Here is a 21,027-nt window from a genome sequence, read left to right as displayed (position 1 = left end):
TATATTTTTGTTGAAAATAAAAATAAAAATTAATTTTATACATAATTATAAAAATACTTATTAGTATCCACATTTGAAAATATATTTGAATACTTAAGAGAAAAGGAAAATAATAGGCATTAATGGATGAATTATATTAAAAAAAATATTTTGATATATAATCAAACATACATGTATAAATTTTTGAATAATTTCTTATTAATATCTATTAAGAAAAATTATTATTAAAAAAAACCAAATTTGTTAACAATGTAAATGAAAAATTATATCTAATTACATTATATTTTATTAATTTATAAATAAATTTTTCTTTGTGCCATATGAATACTAGTCTTATTCTATGTTTAGCTTATGTATACATAGTATACTATAAAGTATAGCAATTTTTTATATATATGTTTTCTTAAATTCATTTCTTGAATATTTCAATAAGAATACAATAATTTCTACAAAATACAAAAGGCTTTTTGCATTTCTGCGAGCATCTATATTAACATTATTTGCTTATTTTATTAACATTATATTTGCTTATTTTATATATAAATTTTGTTTAATTTTTTTTATATATAAATTGCAGATAAATGATTTTCGAATTAGATTTAAATAAATTTTAAATTAATATTTTATTTTACAGATATAATTCAATTTAAAATTATTTTTATTATTTGACATGACATAAAAGTAATGATTTTGTTCCATGTTTTACTGATTATATAAAAATAATCATAATTTCTTAAAATTTTATTTAGGCTATCAAATTGAATTAAGTAACAAACATAAATAAACATATAAATTAAATAAATTAAAAATAATAATTAGAAATAAACACGAAATATAGATTTTCATAAACAAATATAAATATTATATTTAATCTCTATCATAAACTTATATTATATATATTATATTATTATTTTTATAATACTTTGAAAATACTGAAAATTAAATATTTTTATTTATATTGAAAAAACTAACCAGAACATATTATTTTTTTCATAAAAAATATAGTAATAAATAGTAATAAATTATACATTATACATATAATGTCTACAATATATATATAACTTTTATATGTTAAGAATTTTCTGTGAAATTTACTTCTTTTTTATTGTAATTACTTCTATATGAAAATAAAAAATTAATCAGAATATGTTATTTTTTTCATAAAAATAAACTTTAATCAATAAAAATTATTCTAAAAATAAAAAATATTTATTAATATTAAACTTTGTAAAAGATCTTTTTTGTACTTTATACATAAAAATTAAAAAAATATATTTACATTTAATATTAAAATTGCTATAAATATTATAAATGTGTAATAAATATAGATAATAATAATAGCTTAATAATAACAAAAATTATATAAATTGTACAGTTACAAATGTAAGAAATTTGAAAAAAAATAATATATATTAACAAAATAAAATGTATATAGCTCCATAAATTAAATTAAATCCATATTAAAATAAAAATATCACATGTTATTTCAATATTTCCTTCCATTCATTGCTGTCAAGTTTTTAATTACATAATAAGTTTATAATAAGGTCACAATATCTGTCTGAACAAATTTTACAAAATTAACTAATATTATTCATTTTAAAAAAGATTTAAAATAAGAGAGTTAAAATTTTATTATAATATTCTTCTAATTTATAATAACTTGATATACTTTACTCTAGTATATTATTAAAAATAATTATTTAATATTAAATAATATCTCTTTACACTTTTTAACGAGATATAATGTTCAATTTTAAATAAAATGAAAAAAAAATTTATATCATTATGGATATATTATTATAAATTATTAAATATTAACTATAAATTTTATTAAAGCTTTAATAATTTGTACATTAAAAAAATTAGCAATAATTACCAAAAAATAGAAGTAAAATGATAATAACTAAAATCTTAAAAAAAATAATTTAAATATTATTAAAGAGATCGTTGAAATTTTTTCATTCATAAACTTTATATTTAAAAGTATATTTTGATGTATTATTCATTTATATATAAGTTAAATAGTTAAAAAAAATTAAAAGATATGAATTATGAAATATGAAATTTATATATTAATATGACTGTTAAATTTATTCTAAATTCTAATATACATAAGAATTTTATATTAAAAAGTTTTATTAAGATTCTTTCATGTAATTATATGCATATAATTTATATTTTTTTTTATATTAAGAATTGAAGACTTTTTAAAAAAATAAATAGTCTTCAAAAAATCTTTTGGAAATAATACGTTCATAATATTTTTATATATCATAATATAAAATTATTATAATTCTTATTATTTTCAAATTTAACAATATATATTTTCAAGAAATAAAATAAATAAAAAAAATCGTAAAAATATCAATAAATATCTAAGTAAAATATAGTACAGATTTATTAATACTGAAAACAAAGACATCGCAATTATTTCATTAATAAAAATAATTTTGATAATAATTAATTCTAAAAACATAATAAATAAACTTAACTTTTATCACATAAATAATATTACAATTGTGCAAATTGTATAATAATGTTACTACTTCTATTTTATATAAAATATCATTACCAATTTATAAAAAAAAATTATTACCAATATATATAATTATAATAAAAAATTTTCGTGATTTAAAAATTAATAAATAACACAATCAATGTGTATAATTATTTATATAGTTACGATTTGTATATATGATAATTACCATTTATAATTTCATGATATACATCTTATTTTCAAATATTAATTATTTCTATAATTTTGAAAACTTTATTGTTTCCTAAGAAAAATGTATATATTTAGGATATATTCAAATAGTTAGCATTTCTTCCTTTTCTTTTTACTAGTTTGGAAGTTTAATATAAATTTATTTGCAAATATATATGAAATATTTACTTATATTGGAAAAAAATAAGCTTTATTCTGGAAAAATTCTAATCGACTCACCTACTATATTCTTCTGTTTATTTGTACATATCATACCTATAAACAAAAACACAAGTTAATATAAAACAATATATATTAATATTTTATAAAAAATTAAACAATATTTTTATATAAAAATATATATATAATTTTATATTTATTATTAAAATTATTATTACATTGTATTTAATCAATTACCAAAAAATAAATTACAATTACTATAATATAATATAATTTTTATATAAAATATATATATTTAAAAATATTAAATAAACTTACCTTTATAATATTATTTTAAAAATTCTTAAGAATTTATTTTTTTAAAATAATTTTTATAAAATATATTTTCTTATAATGAGACATATAAAATATAGACAAATATAAACATATATATATATATCATATTATTATGTTTTAATTTATGCAAATATTTGTAAATTGAATGTATTAGAATTTAATTATTATTTGCAAACTGTAAATCTATGCATAAATGCATTTTTTAATTAAATAAAGTATTTTATTTATGAAACATATATAAGATATTCAAAAAAATAAAATATCTTTCAGTGTTATGTATTATTTTCTACATAAAGAATTATTAATATTTTATTTTTGTTTTAAAATGTCAAAATGTTAAACTAAGTAAATGTAAATTTCTAAAATTCTTAATAAAATATTATATTTTTAATAGTATTATTTAAAAAAATAGATTATTTATATATATATATATATATATATATATATATATAAATTTTATTTTATATAATATAGTTAATTTATAAAAGTTGCAGACTGTATGTGTGTGTGTTTTTAATATGATAATATGTATTTAATATTAAAATTTAATAATATTTTCAAACTATATTAAAAATAAAATAAAATTTTAAATAATTACCTTTTCTTGAAGATATATAACATTTTGTTTCTTTTTTAAATTATTTCTTGACTGTGCACTAAACAATTATATTTGTTTTTAAAATTGAAGTTGATTGAAAAAAATTTTAAAATCTAATTTTCTTTTCTTCAAAGATATATGTTTATCCAAAAGTACAATTACTTGCTCTTTCAAAGGACTTAATAATGTATCTATGTTCTATAATAATCACTTGGTGATAAATTTTATATTATTTAAAATTTTAATTATATTTATATCTGTTATGAGATTCAATTTGATAACATCAATATTAATTTTTATGTTTTTTTTTTTATATTTTAAAATAAAATACTTTGTTTTCAGGTATATGTGATTTTTCAAATACATTTAACATAGTTGAATTTTCCAAGATGTTATCTTCCATGGTACACTGAGAATTCTCTAATTTAGAATCTTCCTTGTAGATTGTATCCATCATAGAATCTTCATGAAAACTTAGTAAAATTTGTTCTTTTTGTTGAGATATACGTTTTAATTATTGAACACCTGCACATTTTAATTGTTTGTGTATATTTTTAGATGTATAATAATTTTTAAATAATGTTTGACAATATAACAATATGTTAACAATAGTGATTTACATGTATTTTGCACATCTTGATAATTCATAATAATATTCAGAGAATATTTTAAGTTCAATTCATTCTGATTGAATTGAACAATAGATAAAAATAATTCTTTTTCTTCTTTTTTCATTTTAATTTTCTTTTTATATATTTTAATATCCGTGTTACTAAAATTTAAATATCAGTCTTGAATTGCAAAATGACACAAAATTTATTCTTCTCTATGCATGAATGCATTTTTGATTATATAAAATATTTTACTTATAAGATGTTTAAAAGATATTCAAAACAATAAAATGTCTTCCAATGTTGATCTTCCGTGAGGAGAATTATTAATTTGGAGTCTTTCAAATTTAATATTAAAATATTAAATCTAATTAAATATTAAAACTTCTCTATTTGATAAAACTACCACATTGTGTTTTTGATGCTATTACTTGAATATGTAGACAAAAATGTGAAATATATATAAATTTTATTGTACATAATATAGTTATTTCATAAAAATATTTAATTATACAAAATTTATATTTATTTATTCAACATGATGATATTCTAAAACTACATAGAAAATAAAATAAATTTTAAAATAATAATTAGTTTATTTTTAAAGTAAAACAAATTATCAAGAATATTTAAAGTAAAATTACTTTTTTTTTATAGAGACACAATGATTTTTTTTCTTTTTTTGCTGATTTATAGAACAAAGAATTCCATTTGTGGAAGTTGGTTGAATAAAATTTTGAAATTGTAATTTTCTTTTTTTCAAAGATATATCTTCATTCAAAGTTGTAATTATTTGTTCTTTAATAGAATTTGATGGTTGCATATCTATATCTTGTAATGACCACTTGGCATTAGATTTTCCAGTATTATTTGAAACTTTAATTATATTGTTATCTGTTATGATATTTGCTTTGTTTATATCAGTATCAATTTCCATATTTTTTTCTGATAGTTTGAAACAAGATTTATTTTTAGATTTATGTGATTTTTCAGATATATTTGATATACTTGAATCTTCTGAGATGTCTTCCATGATATTGTGAAGATTTTCTACTTTGGAATCTTCTTTGTAGATTCCATATCCACCATAGAATCTTCATAAAGATTTAATAAAATTTGTTTTTGTTGAGACATATATTTTACTCCTGGACAATTTAATTGTTTATTTTTCTTTTTAGATGTACAAAAATTTTTAGGAGATGTTTGACAATATGACATTTGAAATGGTGATTCACATGTATTTTGTATATTTTGATAATTCAAAGGATTGATAATAGTAATTTCTGAACATCTTAAATTTAATTCATCTTGATTGGGTTGAATAACAAATGTAAATGATTCTTTTTCTTTTTTTTTCATTTTAATTTTTCTTTTAGAATTTAATGTCCATTTAGATTGTGTACTAATTTTTATTTTACGTTTTGTAATGTGATTTTGTTTTTCTTTATTATATTGCATAGTTTTTTGAATATTTCTTTGTCTCATAGAATTTTTATGTTTTTGTTTAACACATTGAAATGTTGTATCAATGTTACATGATATTGAATCTGTGGAAGACAATAAATCACAAGAATTTAAAGATTGTTTTTTTACAAAAAGACTAGTTTCAAGTTCTGTACATGCATATTTTTGTGACTGAAAATTATCTCTTGATTGATTTAATATATAATTCATATTTGATGAAATGTTATTAGTAATACAAATTTCAGGTAAATCTTGATTTTTTGTATCACTGAGTGGTTGAACTTGATTAATATCTTTTTTTTGAAAAATATATGATTTTTCTATAAAATTACCGGTATTAAACTTATCAGTAGGACTAGAAAGATTGTATTTAGGAAATAATTCTTTATCTTCAGAAGATATGTTACTTGAATTGACTAAAACAGTTGAATGATCAGAAAATGAAGGTATACCTTTACTCAATGAATAAGAATCAATTATTTCTTCTGCACTTGAATTTAATCCAAATCCAACTATATCCATATTATCATCAACATAACAATTTTGATTACTATATAATTCCTTATTTTCTTGTAAAAATGTATTTTCTAAATCATTCTTTTCTGTAATTTTTTCCTCAAAATGCAATTCAGATATATTAGAATTTTTTGTTATTTCATCTTTAAAAGTTTTTTTAATTAATCACGGATTAATTGTCTGTATATTTGAATACATAAAATCATTGGAAGGAGAATCAAAATCAAATAAACTATTTAATATTCCAGTTATTCCAAGACTATCTTCAGGTAATAAGGTTTGAGAATTTTCTGTATTTGATAAAATATATTTTTCTTCTGTTTCATTAGAATGCATATATTCAGAGGATGAAAAAAAATCTTGAATACAATCTAATACGCTATTTGAATTATCATAATTAATTGGTGACATCAATGGAGATTGTGAATTTTCCCAAAAATCTTGTTCATCTTTAATAGGTATATGTACATTTAGAATACTATCTAAAATATCAATATTTTCAAATTCATCTACAGAATATGATTTTGCATCATTTTTTTGTGGCAAATTTTCTATTTTAGAATTTTCTACTTCCCAATGTATATCTTGATCTAACTCTTTAGTATTTTTCAAATCATGTATAGAAGATATATCACATATCTGATTATCTATTGATGTATTAATTTTACATTCATTTGTTTTCAATATCTTATCTTTTAAAATTTCAAAATTTTCATTATTTTCTTCTTTAATGTAATAAATATAATCCTGTATATTTTTTAAATTATGAGTATTATCCTGAAATGATTTTTGTTCCATTAAAGTATTACTTTCTGTATTTTCATTAATCTTATTATTCGAAATTGGTTGTTCTTCAAGAAGAATGTTATGGGAAAAATTTTCAGAATTCTTCATACTATGAACATCTGAAATTTTTATTTGATTTTTATGTTTTAGTTCATCAATTTGTTTCTGTACTTTATATTTTTTTTTTACCATTTTTAACCATTCTAAATTTCTTTGACATTTTTTCTTTCTTTTTTTTTTATCTGTTTTTAATTCATCTTCTTTAGTTAAATCAATTAAAATTAATTCTTCGGGTTTTAATTTTGATATTTTTTTATAATTTTTAAATTTGTTTCTTGATGGGAGAAGTTCATTATTATTTTTATTATTATTTATTCCATCTTTAAAAGCATGATTATTTTCTGTACCATTTTTTATTAATTCACAGTTTATAAAACTTTTTTGGATACTATATAAATCCTAAAAATAATCAAATCAAAATAATCAATAATATTTATAAATTTATAATTCTTAATAAAAAAATTTACCTGTAAATATAAATCAGAATTTTGTGTTATGAAATTATCTTTAGATTCAATAAACATTGTTTCTTCAAATACTAAAAAATTATTACATGCAGTTTTTAAATTAAATACATTTGATTGTAATAGGGCAAGAGTTCCATTTTCAAATTCTGTTGGAACTTTATATATAATCTTCAATAATTCATCGCGCATTTTTGGAATACATGGACCTAATATTGTTAAAGCTATCTTATTCACTTCTTTTTTTTCTTCTATAGTTTCTTTCATTTTTTTCCATATTTTTAGAACAAGTAGATATCTAACATACTCTATATCTGTTAAAGATTCCACACTTTTCTTGAAACTAGTAAAACTTTTCCTGATATAAAAAAAATAGTTTATATTATGTAAGAAAACTTTATAATAAGTAGAAAATATTAAATATTTACATACATGAATATAAAATCAAAAATTTTTGAATATTTTTTAGTAACAAATTTTAGTTTAAGCAATACTCTAAAAATATGTTTTTCTGAGTTACCTAGAATAAAAATAATACTTTAATATTTTTTATTTAAATTTTAAATGTTTTTTTTTAACTTACTTAAATATATCCATAATGCTGAAAGCAGTTTTGAAGCAATTTTAGATGAATCCATAGTATGTGTAAAAGTTTTAAGTTCTATATCTATGTATATTCCTAACAGTATTGACATTTCATTTAAATACGAGTTGTAATCATTAACATGCTATTAAAAACATTTATTAGTAAATTTTTAAAATACATTGTCATTTTTATTATATTCATAATTAATTGATTATTAATACCTCTTTAATATCATTCCAATAAAGATGAAAAAATGTTAATGTAGTACTTAGATGATTTTTTAATTTTGTCATATCCAATACCTTTTCACAATATGTATTTATATTAGTTAAAATATTTCTAAAATATATAATATTAATTAATATTAATTTTAAATTATAAAAATTATATTTCAATGTAAATAATAATTTCATTTATATATTATATATATATTTTCATTTCTTTTAATATATATATATATATATTTTTTTTTTTCTTAGAAAATATAATAATCTTACTGTGTGTAAAGGAAAAGTAAATGTTTTAATAATTCATAACTTCTATGTCCCACAGATGAACACATTAGATTATTAAATTTATCAAGCCATAAAAATATATTTTCACATGATTTAATATCATTGAAATGACTAATTGTATATTCTTGATTTATATATTTTTTTGACATACTTATAGGATTATTGCATGTCAATATTAAATCTACTTTATTTCTTTTATCCATTATTTTATTTTTATAAAATTCTGCTGTAAATTTATTAAAATTAATATTATATTTAATTATCATACATTTATAATTATATAAAAGATATAATATAAAATCTGAATATTAAATTTAGATATAATTTAAAAAATTATTTTTAAACTATACAAATATTTAAAAAAATAAAAATATATAATTTTTATATAAATTTGAAAAAATGTTAATTATTAATATATTTTTTTATATCTTGTATACCTCTCAATATTTATCGATTAATTATTTACTGAATTTGAAATAAAAATTATTTTTATTAAAATTTAAAATCTAATATAATTGTATGTAATATTACACTATAATATACTATTCTTTTAATACTATAGTATATTAATATAAGATAAAAAATATTTTTTATTATATTTATATATCGTATTTTTCTTAAAATAAATTAATCAAATTGTAGAAAATAAAATTTAACAATGAACACGTGTTAATATAATATTTAATATAATTATATATTGCTACGATTCATAATATAACCACGTGTCGATATTATATTATAAAAGTCTAAATAATAACAATCAACAATGAAAGAACACAAGTTTCCTTGAATGTGCATTTGTTTTTAGAAGCTGTCGAGAATACAAAGATTAAATAATCTTTGCTTCTTAATATGCATTGTTATATCATTTACTAATACATACCTGCAACAAAATGAAATTAAATGGGAACGATCATCACTTTCATTTTGTCGTAATAAGGCGTCTCATAGCTTTAGTTCTTTACGTTTTTTACAGCATAGCCGCATACAATTGTAAATTTATTGCAACCTGCGCCGCCTGTTGTCGATGTGCTCGAAACTTATGATAGCTCTTCGAAAATCGAGTAAAACACAACGCTTCGCGTCAATGCTGAATCAACGCCGCCGTTATCTTAACAATTTGAACGTTGCTACGGAAATTACAAATACAGGTACGGCCGCACCTTTTAAAGAACCCCAATGCATTGTTGATAATTTAAAAATATTTTTTTACTGATAATGAAATTGATATATTGAAATATTATTATATTTTTATAAATCTTTTTTCTCTATTTATTACAATGCAAATTTAAAAATTGATTATATTAGATGCAAATTTTAGAAATTATAATTATATAAGTGAGTCATTGCGAAATTATTTAAATTTATTTGAATATTTTTACATTTATAACGAATATAAATTTCTTTAAAATAAAAAAAACTCTATATACATTTTTTTCTATATATGATATTTAAAAAATGAATAGAATAATATGATTATATAATTTTCATAATTATATATGAACAAATATAATCATTTCTATTATGAATTTACACATAAATTTCACAAATGAATTTTTCATCAAATATTATAATCATCTTATTTATGTTAACAATAAAATTAATAAGTTTGTACGTAATTTAAATATAAAATGTATCAATCAAATTGACAAAAGAATTTTAAAGCACACAGATCACACACTGTCACGTGCAATTAAATGGATCAGTTCAAAGATTTTAGTATATACGCTCCTGAATAGAGAAGTGCACACCGAAGCGCAGACGTTACTCGAACTTTTCGACTATAATAACCGCTAGCGGCCGATCACGTATGTGACATGGCGTCCGGGTAGAAAGAAAGTTGACTGTTAAATAAGCGTTAATGTTGTTTTTATGACATTGACCAACCGAAAAGGGAACATCCGAGGCCGCGAATTTCCCACAGACACCGGCATTGATGGTAATGCATGCGAGGAAACCACAAAGGATCAGCGATGGGTAGGGTACCGCCGTCAAATACCCAATCCTGACACAACCAACCTCTACTCACCTCACCTCTCATCTTCAAAGTCCGTCCATCCGACCCACTCGACATTACTACTACCGCCATTCGCGGGAGATTTTCCTCGATGGAAATTTTATTTTCCATCCTGGAATATCCGCTGTCTTGTAATTCTATTCACCATTTATCTTCTATGGTTGCAGGTACTTCGAAAAGCACCAGGCCCATCCCTATCAGGTAAATATCATCCGAGCAATTGGTGTCGGGGGTTTAGGAGTGGGGTAATTCGTCTACAGTGCGATTGTATGCACAATTTTACCGCGATTCTTTTCATTCTCACTAAAAAAGAAATAAAATTCTCTTTTTTTGTTTGCGCTTTTTATTTCGATAATCGCGCAATCAACTGTGTCAATAGTTCTTTCATATTTCTTGCATTAGTTTCTTTTTTATAATTCATTATTAAATAAGTCACAATTAGATATTATAGATAAATTATTTATAAGAATTTCATTATGGTTTCCGAATACGCGACATTTTTTTATTTAGTGTCCAATATTTCTTATGTATTTTGCCCGCCTATTTTGTCCCTTTCGTGTGGCGCAAATATCGCATAGCTTTTGTATGTGTGATGTGTATACATGTATATATATATATGTATGTATGATGTGTGTATGTATATGTATGTATGTATATATATATATATATACACGACATATACTATGTGTATATTTGTATATATATATTTTTTTTATATTGGATTTCTATAATCTAGTGTCAAATAATTTCGTTTACATAGTTATTTTAAAAAATTTAAAATATGACTTGTAAATCATATGTATCATAAAAAAAAAATATTGTTTTTATTTTCTATATAAATTTGCTGATCTTTATATATTAAAAAACATATATTTTAAAATTACAAGTGAATTAATTATTGCCTATTTTTTGATTGATGAATCCCAAAAATCTTATTTAATGAATATAAAAGAACGTTGAATTATTAAATTTTATATATATATATATATATATGTATATTTGTTGAGTATACAATTTTTTATAACTTTATTTTTATTATTTTATATTTCTGTTATCATAAGAAATATATAAAAATTAAACATAATAAAAGAAATTGATATTTTTTTTTAAAATTCATATAAAAATTTTAACTAGATATTGTCCTTGGGAATATTCATTTAATTATCAATATTATTACAAACATGCAATAGTTATATATATAGTTTTTAATATAATTTTATAATTTATATTTAATATCTTGTAATATTATAAAAATTGCTCACTTTTAATGTTTTTGCTAAAAGATACAAATTTTATTTAATATTGTAAACATAACCTCACTTTTAGAAAATCAATAATTCATTCTTCTATATTATGCAGATTACTAATAGTATATTGGAAATATTGCATAAATATATTAATTATAATCTTTTTTTTATGATATATTACTTGTAACACTTATGTGTTTTAATAAAAATAATAAATAATTTCAGATACTTCATTTATGTTTAATGCATTGAATTTTTTTTTATTTAAGTCACAACAATAATATTATATTATGTTTTTTATATAAAACATAATATATAATTAAATATTTTATCTGTATAATTGAAATTTAATATAATAAACAATTTATACATATTAATTATTGTATATAATTTATTACAATAACAATTTTGATTAATAATTATTTTTTATATTAGTTAACAATAAAAATATAAGAAAAATATAAAAAACTTTAATATTTTTTTCATTGATTGATAATTGATAATTAATTAAAATAATTTTTTAGTTATATTTAATATCTCATATTTTTTTGCAGAACGCAAAGTATAGTAGTTCTAAGGGTGGCTACTCCTCATCAACAACATCATCAGATAGTCGTTACGAAGGACGTATGCGAGATTCCCCAAATGGCAACTCTTATAGTCCAGCTGGGGGCTTGGGTATGGGCATGGGAACAGATAGAGATAGTCCTCGCAGTTACACATCCAAGCCCCTATACAAGAAGGAGAGAGAAAACAGAGACTACAAGTTATCCTCCTCTAGGGACAAGTATTCAGGTAATTAACTTTTAATTAACTATTTAAATTTTCATTAAATTTTTTAGAATAATATAAAATTATCATATTTTAAAATATAAAACAAATATATACCGCAAATATACAAAACATTAAAACTATATTAAAAAAAATTTAATACTGTATTTCAAATATTTTAATTAGGAAAAATTTGCTAGATTCACGTAAATTGTGACAAATAATAATACAGTCATTTTTGCTATAACCTATTAATTTTATTTGTAAAAGAATTATATAATTAACAATTAAAATTCAACTTTATTCATGACTAAATAAAAATATATTAAAAGAATATTTTTAAGATTAATAAAAATAAAAATTGATATCTACAAACATATATTTACATAAATATATATATAATACTTATTATTTATAATTATTATTATTATAATCAATAATATTTTATCATATATTTATGAAACTAATATAAAAATTAAAGTTAGTTATATTTTTTTATTTTAAAAATTTATATTTTTAAATATATTTAAATTTAATATTCTATTTTTTTTATATAGCATTTTTATATTTAACTTTTATATTTAAAAGATTTAAAATAAATAAAGTTTTGAAATATTAATATGTAAAAAAAATTAATAAAAAAAGTAGATGTTATATATTTAATTATTTTATCTTTTAATGAATAATGCTTATTATCATTTTGTCTTACTTATATTATTTAAATTATAGAATCTGTGTTATGGCAAAATCGACTGTATAATGACTTTGAGAATTAAAGTTTTCTTTCTTTCTTCAGTATAAAAACAGGCTTGTGTCTTAACATTTTCAGCTGTAACATGCTTGCTTGCATATGTGTAGATTGTGCACGATCCCCAAAAGACAAGAGAAGCCGTGAGAGCAGAGATTCAGAACACAGGACCAACCATGATAGGAGTAGTGGAGAAGTAAGAATATTTTTAATAGAAATTTTAAAATGTATTAATTCAATTAATATAGTTAAGAAATATTAATTCTTTCTTTTTAATAAATTCAAATGTTACAATAAAATTTCTAATCATATATTATTACAAATATAAATTAATAATTTAAAATAATTAACAAATAAAATAATTTATTTGAATTTTACTACATTATTATGAATTTATTGAATTTTTTCCTAATTCTATTTTAAATATTTTTTTGTTCTTTTTTTTAATATTTATGAAATAATTTATACACAGTAATTCCTTTGAATATTTTTTGATAATTGATTTATGAATCATAAAAATATTCTGGATTATATATAATGTTTAAATGGTTTTTTTTATTGATTTTTACAGATTTTACATCCTATAAAATTATCGTCAAATTCATCAAGAGAATCTTCATCTCAGAGAAAACCATCACACAATTCCTGTCAGGTCAGTATAAAATGTACTTCATATAATTATTACAGAAAAAAATATATTTATAAAAATATAAGAAATGATTAAAATATATTTGTAATATATTAATTATCATAAAATTTGTGATAAGACAATTTTAAAATAAATTATATCATATAAGATTTTATTTTTATGAAAAATAGAATAGAATAGAAATAAAAGATAGAAATTTAAAATATATAATATATATTTATATATTTTTTATTTTTATTTTATTAATAAATTATGAATAAATTTTTAAATAATTAATTCATAATTCTTTATTAAATTTTTATTATTTATTATTAAACTTATTATGATTAATTTTTATGATTAGATCTCAAATATATATGACTTCATTATAATTAATCTTATAGATATCTTAATTTCTTGATTCAAATTAGTAATTATGAAAATAGAATGGAATATATTTGTAAATATTTTTACAAATATGATTATAAATACAAATACCAATAAAAATTCATTTTGTCTATAGTTAAACAAAACGAATAATGATAAAACTATGTATAATCAATGAAATTTATAAGTCGTTTTTAAATAAAATCTCATATGAAAATCTATTTTAAAATTACTTTTATGGGGATATCTCCTCTAATTATTATGAATTTTTTTGTTTTTTAAATATGTTTCATGTATATTCTATATATTATAAATAAATTGGCATGATAAACAAGGATTTTAATAATAAGTAACATTTTAAAACGATATACACAATATATCATTTTTTGAAAATTAAAAAATTATCAAATATCGAGATTCGATAGGTGTACGGAGTCAACAACGTGGACAAATGTAATTTCAACTTTTCGAACAAGTTTTGGAATTTTTATAAATATTTTCCATCGATTCAATTGTTTCCGGAAATTTTAGAACAGTATGTTTAGGACAAACGTGGTGATGAGCGAGGAGGTGCAATGGAACGTTCAGCCAGGTTTGGTGATTGGTCAGAACACATGAGCTCTTCAGGCAAGAAGTATTATTACAACTGTAAAACAGAAGTTTCTCAGTGGGAAAAACCACGGGAATGGATTAGTCGAACAGAAAATCGACAACGTCAGTCCAATGATTATTCTTCTAGGTCAAGTACGTTTAACGATATATTATTAAATAAATTTTTTAAATTTAAAAAATTATTTATTGCTAATATTTTTTTAAAAAATATGATATTTTTTCTATTTTAATAATTTGTTGCTTTATTATCAATATCAGTTTTTTGCAGATTAACTTTTTGATCTTAATATTTTTACCTTAATAAATGAAGAAATTAAAATAAATGTAAAGATATAAATATTTTTTCCATTTAATGTTATATTTATATATCGAATATTTATTTCAAATGAATATAAATTTATCATTTATATGAAAAATATAGATTGGATTAAATATATAAGTTATACAATTTTTTTATTTTTATCTAAAATTAATTCATATCTAATTTAAAGGAATTATTCAATATAGAAGATTTTTTGTTTTCTTCGTTTTGTTCGTAGGTCACGATAAACATTCCAACTCGCGGTCAAATAGCAGTAGCAGTGTGCGAGATGGTAAATCGCGTCAGTCTGACAAACGAGAATATTGGAGTTCATGCAGTGGAAGTGGTGGTGGTAGTAGTAGAGAAGATGTTTCGATTAGAGAAAGAGAAAGAGAGAAAGAACGAGAAAGAGAACGAGAACGCGAAAGGGATCGGGAATCATGTAGAGAAGAAACTGGAGTGGAGCGTCAAGCACAGGATATGGATATTTCTCCAGGTGATTCCACTCCAACTTCCGAACCTCTAACATCTTGTACTCACGATCCACTGCCTCAAGGTCCTGTTTTGTTGGCTACTGGTATGTATCTAACAGTATAATGATAAAGAAACTGAAAAAATATATATTAATAATGATTTATATATTATTATAGCATTACCTCGGTTAACATCACATCCACCATCTACACCACAAACACCTGGAAAACTTAGTTCACCAACGCAACAAGGTAATAGTAATGCTCCAGGACCACCAGTTTCACTAGCAAATCTTCCGAGACTTTTATCTCAAATCACAGGCAATAAAGATCAACCTGATATTACACCACAAAAAGCATTACAAACACTTCAAACAGCCGCCATTCTATTATCTAGACAAGTAAGTTCATATTTATAATTTAATATATTAATTTAATTATATTATTAATTTCAATATAAAAATATAATAATTGAATTCATATTATTCAATTATATTTTTTGTAGCAGTCGACTAGTGGAGAACGAAATAATAGTGGAAATGATGTAATGGTCCCACTAAAAGTTGATACAAGCGGTAATGTTACAAGTGAGGGACCACCTACTCCAACACATTCAGAAACTCAGGATTGCATCGATGCTCGAAAATGTATGTTAATAATTGATGAATTTAATTAATAAAATCATAATAATTAATTACCTACAAGTTTCTCTTTCACAGTAACAAGTCCTGGGAGCACGAATTCTGGAGTACAAGGTTTAAGCTCATTGCAAAATCTTAGTACATTAGGTTCTCTTGGAAATTTAAGTAATACAGGTTTACAAGCATTAGCTAGAGTACAGCCTCCTTTAACTCCTTCCTTAACACCATCACTTGCTAATCACTATCGGGAAGATTTAACGCAACATGTGCGTGCCTTTCCTGCTGATATTCTTGAAAAACAGGTATTTATATGAAAATAATTATTTTTAATATTGTATGTTATAATATAAATATTTAATAATATAAGATATACTTTAATATATTTGTAATATAATTATTATTTTCAGGCACAGAAACTTAGTGAAGAAGCACATACAATGGGAAGTTTACAGTGTACAAGAGTATCAGCAGAATTAAAAACGGCACGATCGATAGTGAGGCTGACAGAAATTCAAGCAACATTACAGGAACAAAGGTACATATATATATATATATATATATATATATATATATATATATATATTCATTCTTATTTTTTTACTACATTAAAATTGTACAAAATAATCAAATTAAATAAAAAATCAAAATAATCAAATTGATTTTCTTTTTTTTAATATTATAGGATATTATTTCTCCGTCAACAAATTCAAACATTGGAGGAGCTAAAATCCCAAAATTCCTTCATGTCTGACGATTCTTAGTGTAAGAAACTTTATAAAGTAATTATAATTACAATCTATAATTAATTCATGCAAAAAATAAAACATAATTATTAATATTCTCATTAATATTGAATAATTAAGATTGTACCTAAATTATAATATTATGATAGAAGTGATAAAAATAGTAATGAATATGGGCTGCCTAGAGAGGATTGGCTATTCCGTTTATCAGCTAACGAGTCTTATTACAATTGATTAAGAAACCCACCTCTCTAGGAAGCACAGAAGGCCTATCCACACGCAAACACAACACACTAAGTAAATAGAAAATGAATCTATTCTATCAGTTCATTGCAAACTATTGAATTGTCCACATCGTCTTGTATTACCTATGTTATACGTGTCAATGTTTCATATCCCAAGATTAAGCGGCATTTTAACTAGTTGAAACATTTTTGTTGTAAATCTCGGAATAAAATTCGTGCCAGAAGTTTTAATTCAATTCTTTATCGCCATTATCTTACCTAATTCCCACATATTTGGAAAAAAATAGTTTTGCTTTGTAATTATAGCAATCTGTTTCTTTTATTTAAAATTTCATCTTAATATATTAATAGTTAAAAAAAAAAAAAAAAAAAATACATTTTTATATAACAAAAATTTTTAGTGGACAAGATTGAAACTTGTATAAAATTTGTAAATAATTTTAGAGATTTACAATAATCTAATATATGTTACTTATTCTCAGTGTTTTTGAAAGCACCTTAACATTGTATCATTAATGCAGATTGTACAGTGTGCCAAAATCAAATAAGTCAAACACTTAGTGTATCTTAATCGTAGATAATTTTTATTTTCTGCATAACTCCTCATACAGCTGTGCAACATAAGAAAATGAATTAACGTTATATAATTATTGTATAGTTCTAGTAAGTGGAAACTGAATACGTAGATTTTATAGTAGACGATAATTAATTAATGCAACATGATAATCAATTTGAACTTTTAATTAATAGTAACTGGGCTACTTTATGTAGAAAAAAATATTTTTTTAATTTTTAATCATTTGTTTTTGTAATTTTTAATTACTTATTTTTATAAAACTTTTTGAAGTGTGAAAAAAATACTTATATTTTGCCCACTCTAACTTTGTTCAAACTATTTAAAGAAGATTACTTTCCTTTGCTTTTTTTGAATTTTGCATTTAAATATATCATGTAACTAAAATAAAATATTTTTTTACTAAAAACATGTAGAACAGACATATGATTGTTCAGGATGATAAAACCACAAATACTATAATATTATATTATAATATGGATTTCTTATTTTGTATATTTTCTTTGAGGAACTGTTAAGGAGTGAGCTTGATACTTACAGAAATAAAAAGCAACGCGAAATGTAATCATTAAACAAATACATTTGACCTAAGAATTCGAGACTGCGACTGAATTCTAACATTCGTTTTCAGATTACTTTCTCTATGTGAACCAAAGGGTTTTTACGAAGTACTACACGTGCTTTATTTGTTCTCATACATTTTACATTATTTACTAAAAAAAAAAAATTAAAATTTAAAGTGTAGTTACATTACACGATAATTGTACTTATTTAAAAACTCCTTGGTTCGCATCATTATCTAAATGCCCTCCTTAAAATCGTTATTTACTAGCTATAAAATAAAATTGTAAACCAAAATTAAACGTCATTGTTTTCAATTGATATTTTTCATATATCCTAGTACTGTATAATATAATTATTATGAATACAGCGGAGGATAATAATATTAAGAATAATAATGGTAATAATGTTAACGTGAATGTATCCTATTTACGGTGTTTCTCAACACAAGCTCAATAGCCCTCGTCATTGCAAATGTTACGCATTAAAGCAATGTCACATTTATTCAATAAATTATATTATATGAGGCTATCGAGTTTTTCATTTATCATAATTATATTTATATATTCGTTCGCAAATAGATCTACTTTTATTCTATGTAATGTATTACTACTATTTTAATTATATAATTTTGTGTTTATTACGTATTTTTCAATAAATCAAATACGTCTTCATGTTTTCTTTTAAATAAAATATTTGTAATTTTATAAAGTATTTTTGTTTTTATTCAGAAATAAGAGAATATTAATAGCTTTCTGTGCTTCATTTGTGCGACTAAGATTATTAAATTATTAATAATTTATCGGTTGAGAAACACCGATACTTTTTCACAATATTATCTAACATTATACCATGACATAAGAATGTTATAACATCTCCATAGCACCTGAAGCATACAGTGAACATTCTCCCATGTACATTTTATTTAATTACAGGCAGTCATTGGACTTATTTTATAACAAACTCTCTCATTTGTGAACATTAGATCATTGATTAATACATTCTCAATATAATCATTACAGATATTCATGTAAATTCAGTACAATACATAATTTTCATGGACTAAGATTATAATAAGGCCTCAGAACATTTGACTCATTATTTACATCTTATAACTCACAGAATTTTTGCACATCATGCTTAGAAAAGAAATTTCATTAACAAAAAAAAAAAAAAAAAAAATATTTATAATAATTATTACATATATTTTTACATATTTCAATTAAATTATAATATTAAGTGATGACTAATTCAAACAATACTTAATTTCATGAAAATATAATATTTTCAATAGTTACAATAAATACAAAAACAAATATTCTATGAGTCATAAGATGTTAAATATCTATTGTTGAACGATTTTAATGTAGTGCTCTTCAAGTATTTATGCAAACACATTGCATGGAGAGTACAAACTGCTACAAAACAATTCCAATATGATTTGCTTTACAATCATTAATACATCTACGTCACGCGCTCGTTATGTTTTGTAAGGCCATATACGAGATTTAATACAAAGGTACTGCCTCTTTTAGGCAGCATTTGATATATTCATTAATTTGGAAATTTGTCTAGGGATAGACAAATGGACGACACAGCCTCGACAGAGAATGTTCACAGTGTAGGACAGCAGCATAGACATATCTCAGCGCAGCCTCACTTTACCATTGGTTAGTATTTCAGCTGGTAATTATACAAAGCTATAATTTTTTAATTTAGACAATATAACTATGTGCGGAAGAGAACCCTTCGTAGAGAAGATCATTTCTTTTATAAAGGATAACATTAAGAGGTACTGTAAGTATAACTAGTCTATTTCAATTACTGAATTACGATAAATCTTGTTCTACATTTAAACAGTAGAATAATTGCATTTTTAATTATACAAAGAAAAATGGACTAATTACGTTGATATATTTTTTACATACTTAGCAATACTATTTTAGTATAATAGATAACAACTACGAAGGGTATTTTCAGAGTTTGCAATTTATAAATTATCAACATGAAATCAAGATTTCTCTATTATATATTATCCTTGTGTCTTGATAATGTATACAGAAATTAAAAATGTCTTAAAATCTATAATGTAAATATTACACAACATATATAGAGCAACAATATATAACAGAGTTGTTTGTACCTACTTACATATCTACTATGGCAGAAGGTGGGTCTTGTGCCGAGTTATTCTTGGCTACTGTCAATTTTAAGCCAACATTATAGATATAACTATCCTAATCTTAAATAAGA

The 21,027-nt window shown here is 21.4% G+C and overlaps 2 protein-coding genes across 6 annotated transcripts; one reads left to right on the top strand and one right to left on the bottom strand.

Moving 5' to 3' along the window:
• Positions 1-3,771: 3,771 nt before the first annotated feature.
• Positions 3,772-9,866, bottom strand: LOC102656796 (uncharacterized protein PFB0145c). The gene is given in 11 exon segments (XM_026443668.1): positions 3,772-3,854; positions 4,004-4,022; positions 4,156-4,260; positions 5,082-5,513; positions 5,516-7,660; positions 7,729-8,083; positions 8,158-8,245; positions 8,309-8,453; positions 8,533-8,650; positions 8,809-9,052; positions 9,710-9,866. Coding segments are annotated over 10 exon segments (3,711 nt in total). The 5' UTR covers positions 9,030-9,052; positions 9,710-9,866.
• Positions 9,866-20,700, top strand: LOC413545 (WW domain-containing adapter protein with coiled-coil homolog). Of its 5 annotated transcripts, XM_016914946.2 has the most exons (13): positions 10,571-10,803; positions 11,011-11,044; positions 12,645-12,885; positions 13,720-13,805; positions 14,181-14,261; positions 15,170-15,368; positions 15,776-16,114; positions 16,188-16,411; positions 16,516-16,657; positions 16,730-16,953; positions 17,059-17,186; positions 17,334-17,413; positions 20,350-20,700. In XM_016914946.2, exons 1-12 carry the CDS (start codon positions 10,763-10,765, stop codon positions 17,410-17,412), a joined length of 1,818 nt encoding a protein of 605 aa, XP_016770435.1. In that variant the 5' UTR covers positions 10,571-10,762; the 3' UTR covers position 17,413; positions 20,350-20,700. The 5 variants fall into 5 exon arrangements, with proteins under 5 accessions (XP_026299742.1, XP_006558103.1, XP_016770435.1 ...); XM_026443957.1 differs by lacking the exons at positions 10,571-10,803; positions 20,350-20,700 and adding an exon at positions 9,866-9,977 and having other exon boundaries at positions 17,334-17,875; XM_006558040.3 differs by lacking the exon at positions 20,350-20,700 and having other exon boundaries at positions 10,564-10,803; positions 16,519-16,657; positions 17,334-17,875.
• The last annotated feature ends 327 nt before the right edge of the window (positions 20,701-21,027 follow it).

Source organism: Apis mellifera, linkage group LG11, assembly GCF_003254395.2.
Source record: "Apis mellifera strain DH4 linkage group LG11, Amel_HAv3.1, whole genome shotgun sequence".
Classification (NCBI taxonomy): domain Eukaryota; kingdom Metazoa; phylum Arthropoda; class Insecta; order Hymenoptera; family Apidae; genus Apis; species Apis mellifera.
The sequence above is the reverse complement of the archived record's forward strand: the minus strand, read 5'-3'. Positions and strand labels throughout refer to the sequence as shown.

Bases quoted from the DNA above. Each gene is read 5' to 3' on its own strand.
- LOC413545 (XM_016914946.2), top strand. From the start codon at position 10,763: ATGGTAATGCATGCGAGGAAACCACAAAGGATCAGCGATGG. The intron at 15,369-15,775 runs GTACGTTTAACG...TTTTGTTCGTAG, and splicing joins TGATTATTCTTCTAGGTCAA to GTCACGATAAACATTCCAAC. The intron at 16,954-17,058 runs GTATTTATATGA...TATTATTTTCAG, and splicing joins CTGATATTCTTGAAAAACAG to GCACAGAAACTTAGTGAAGA.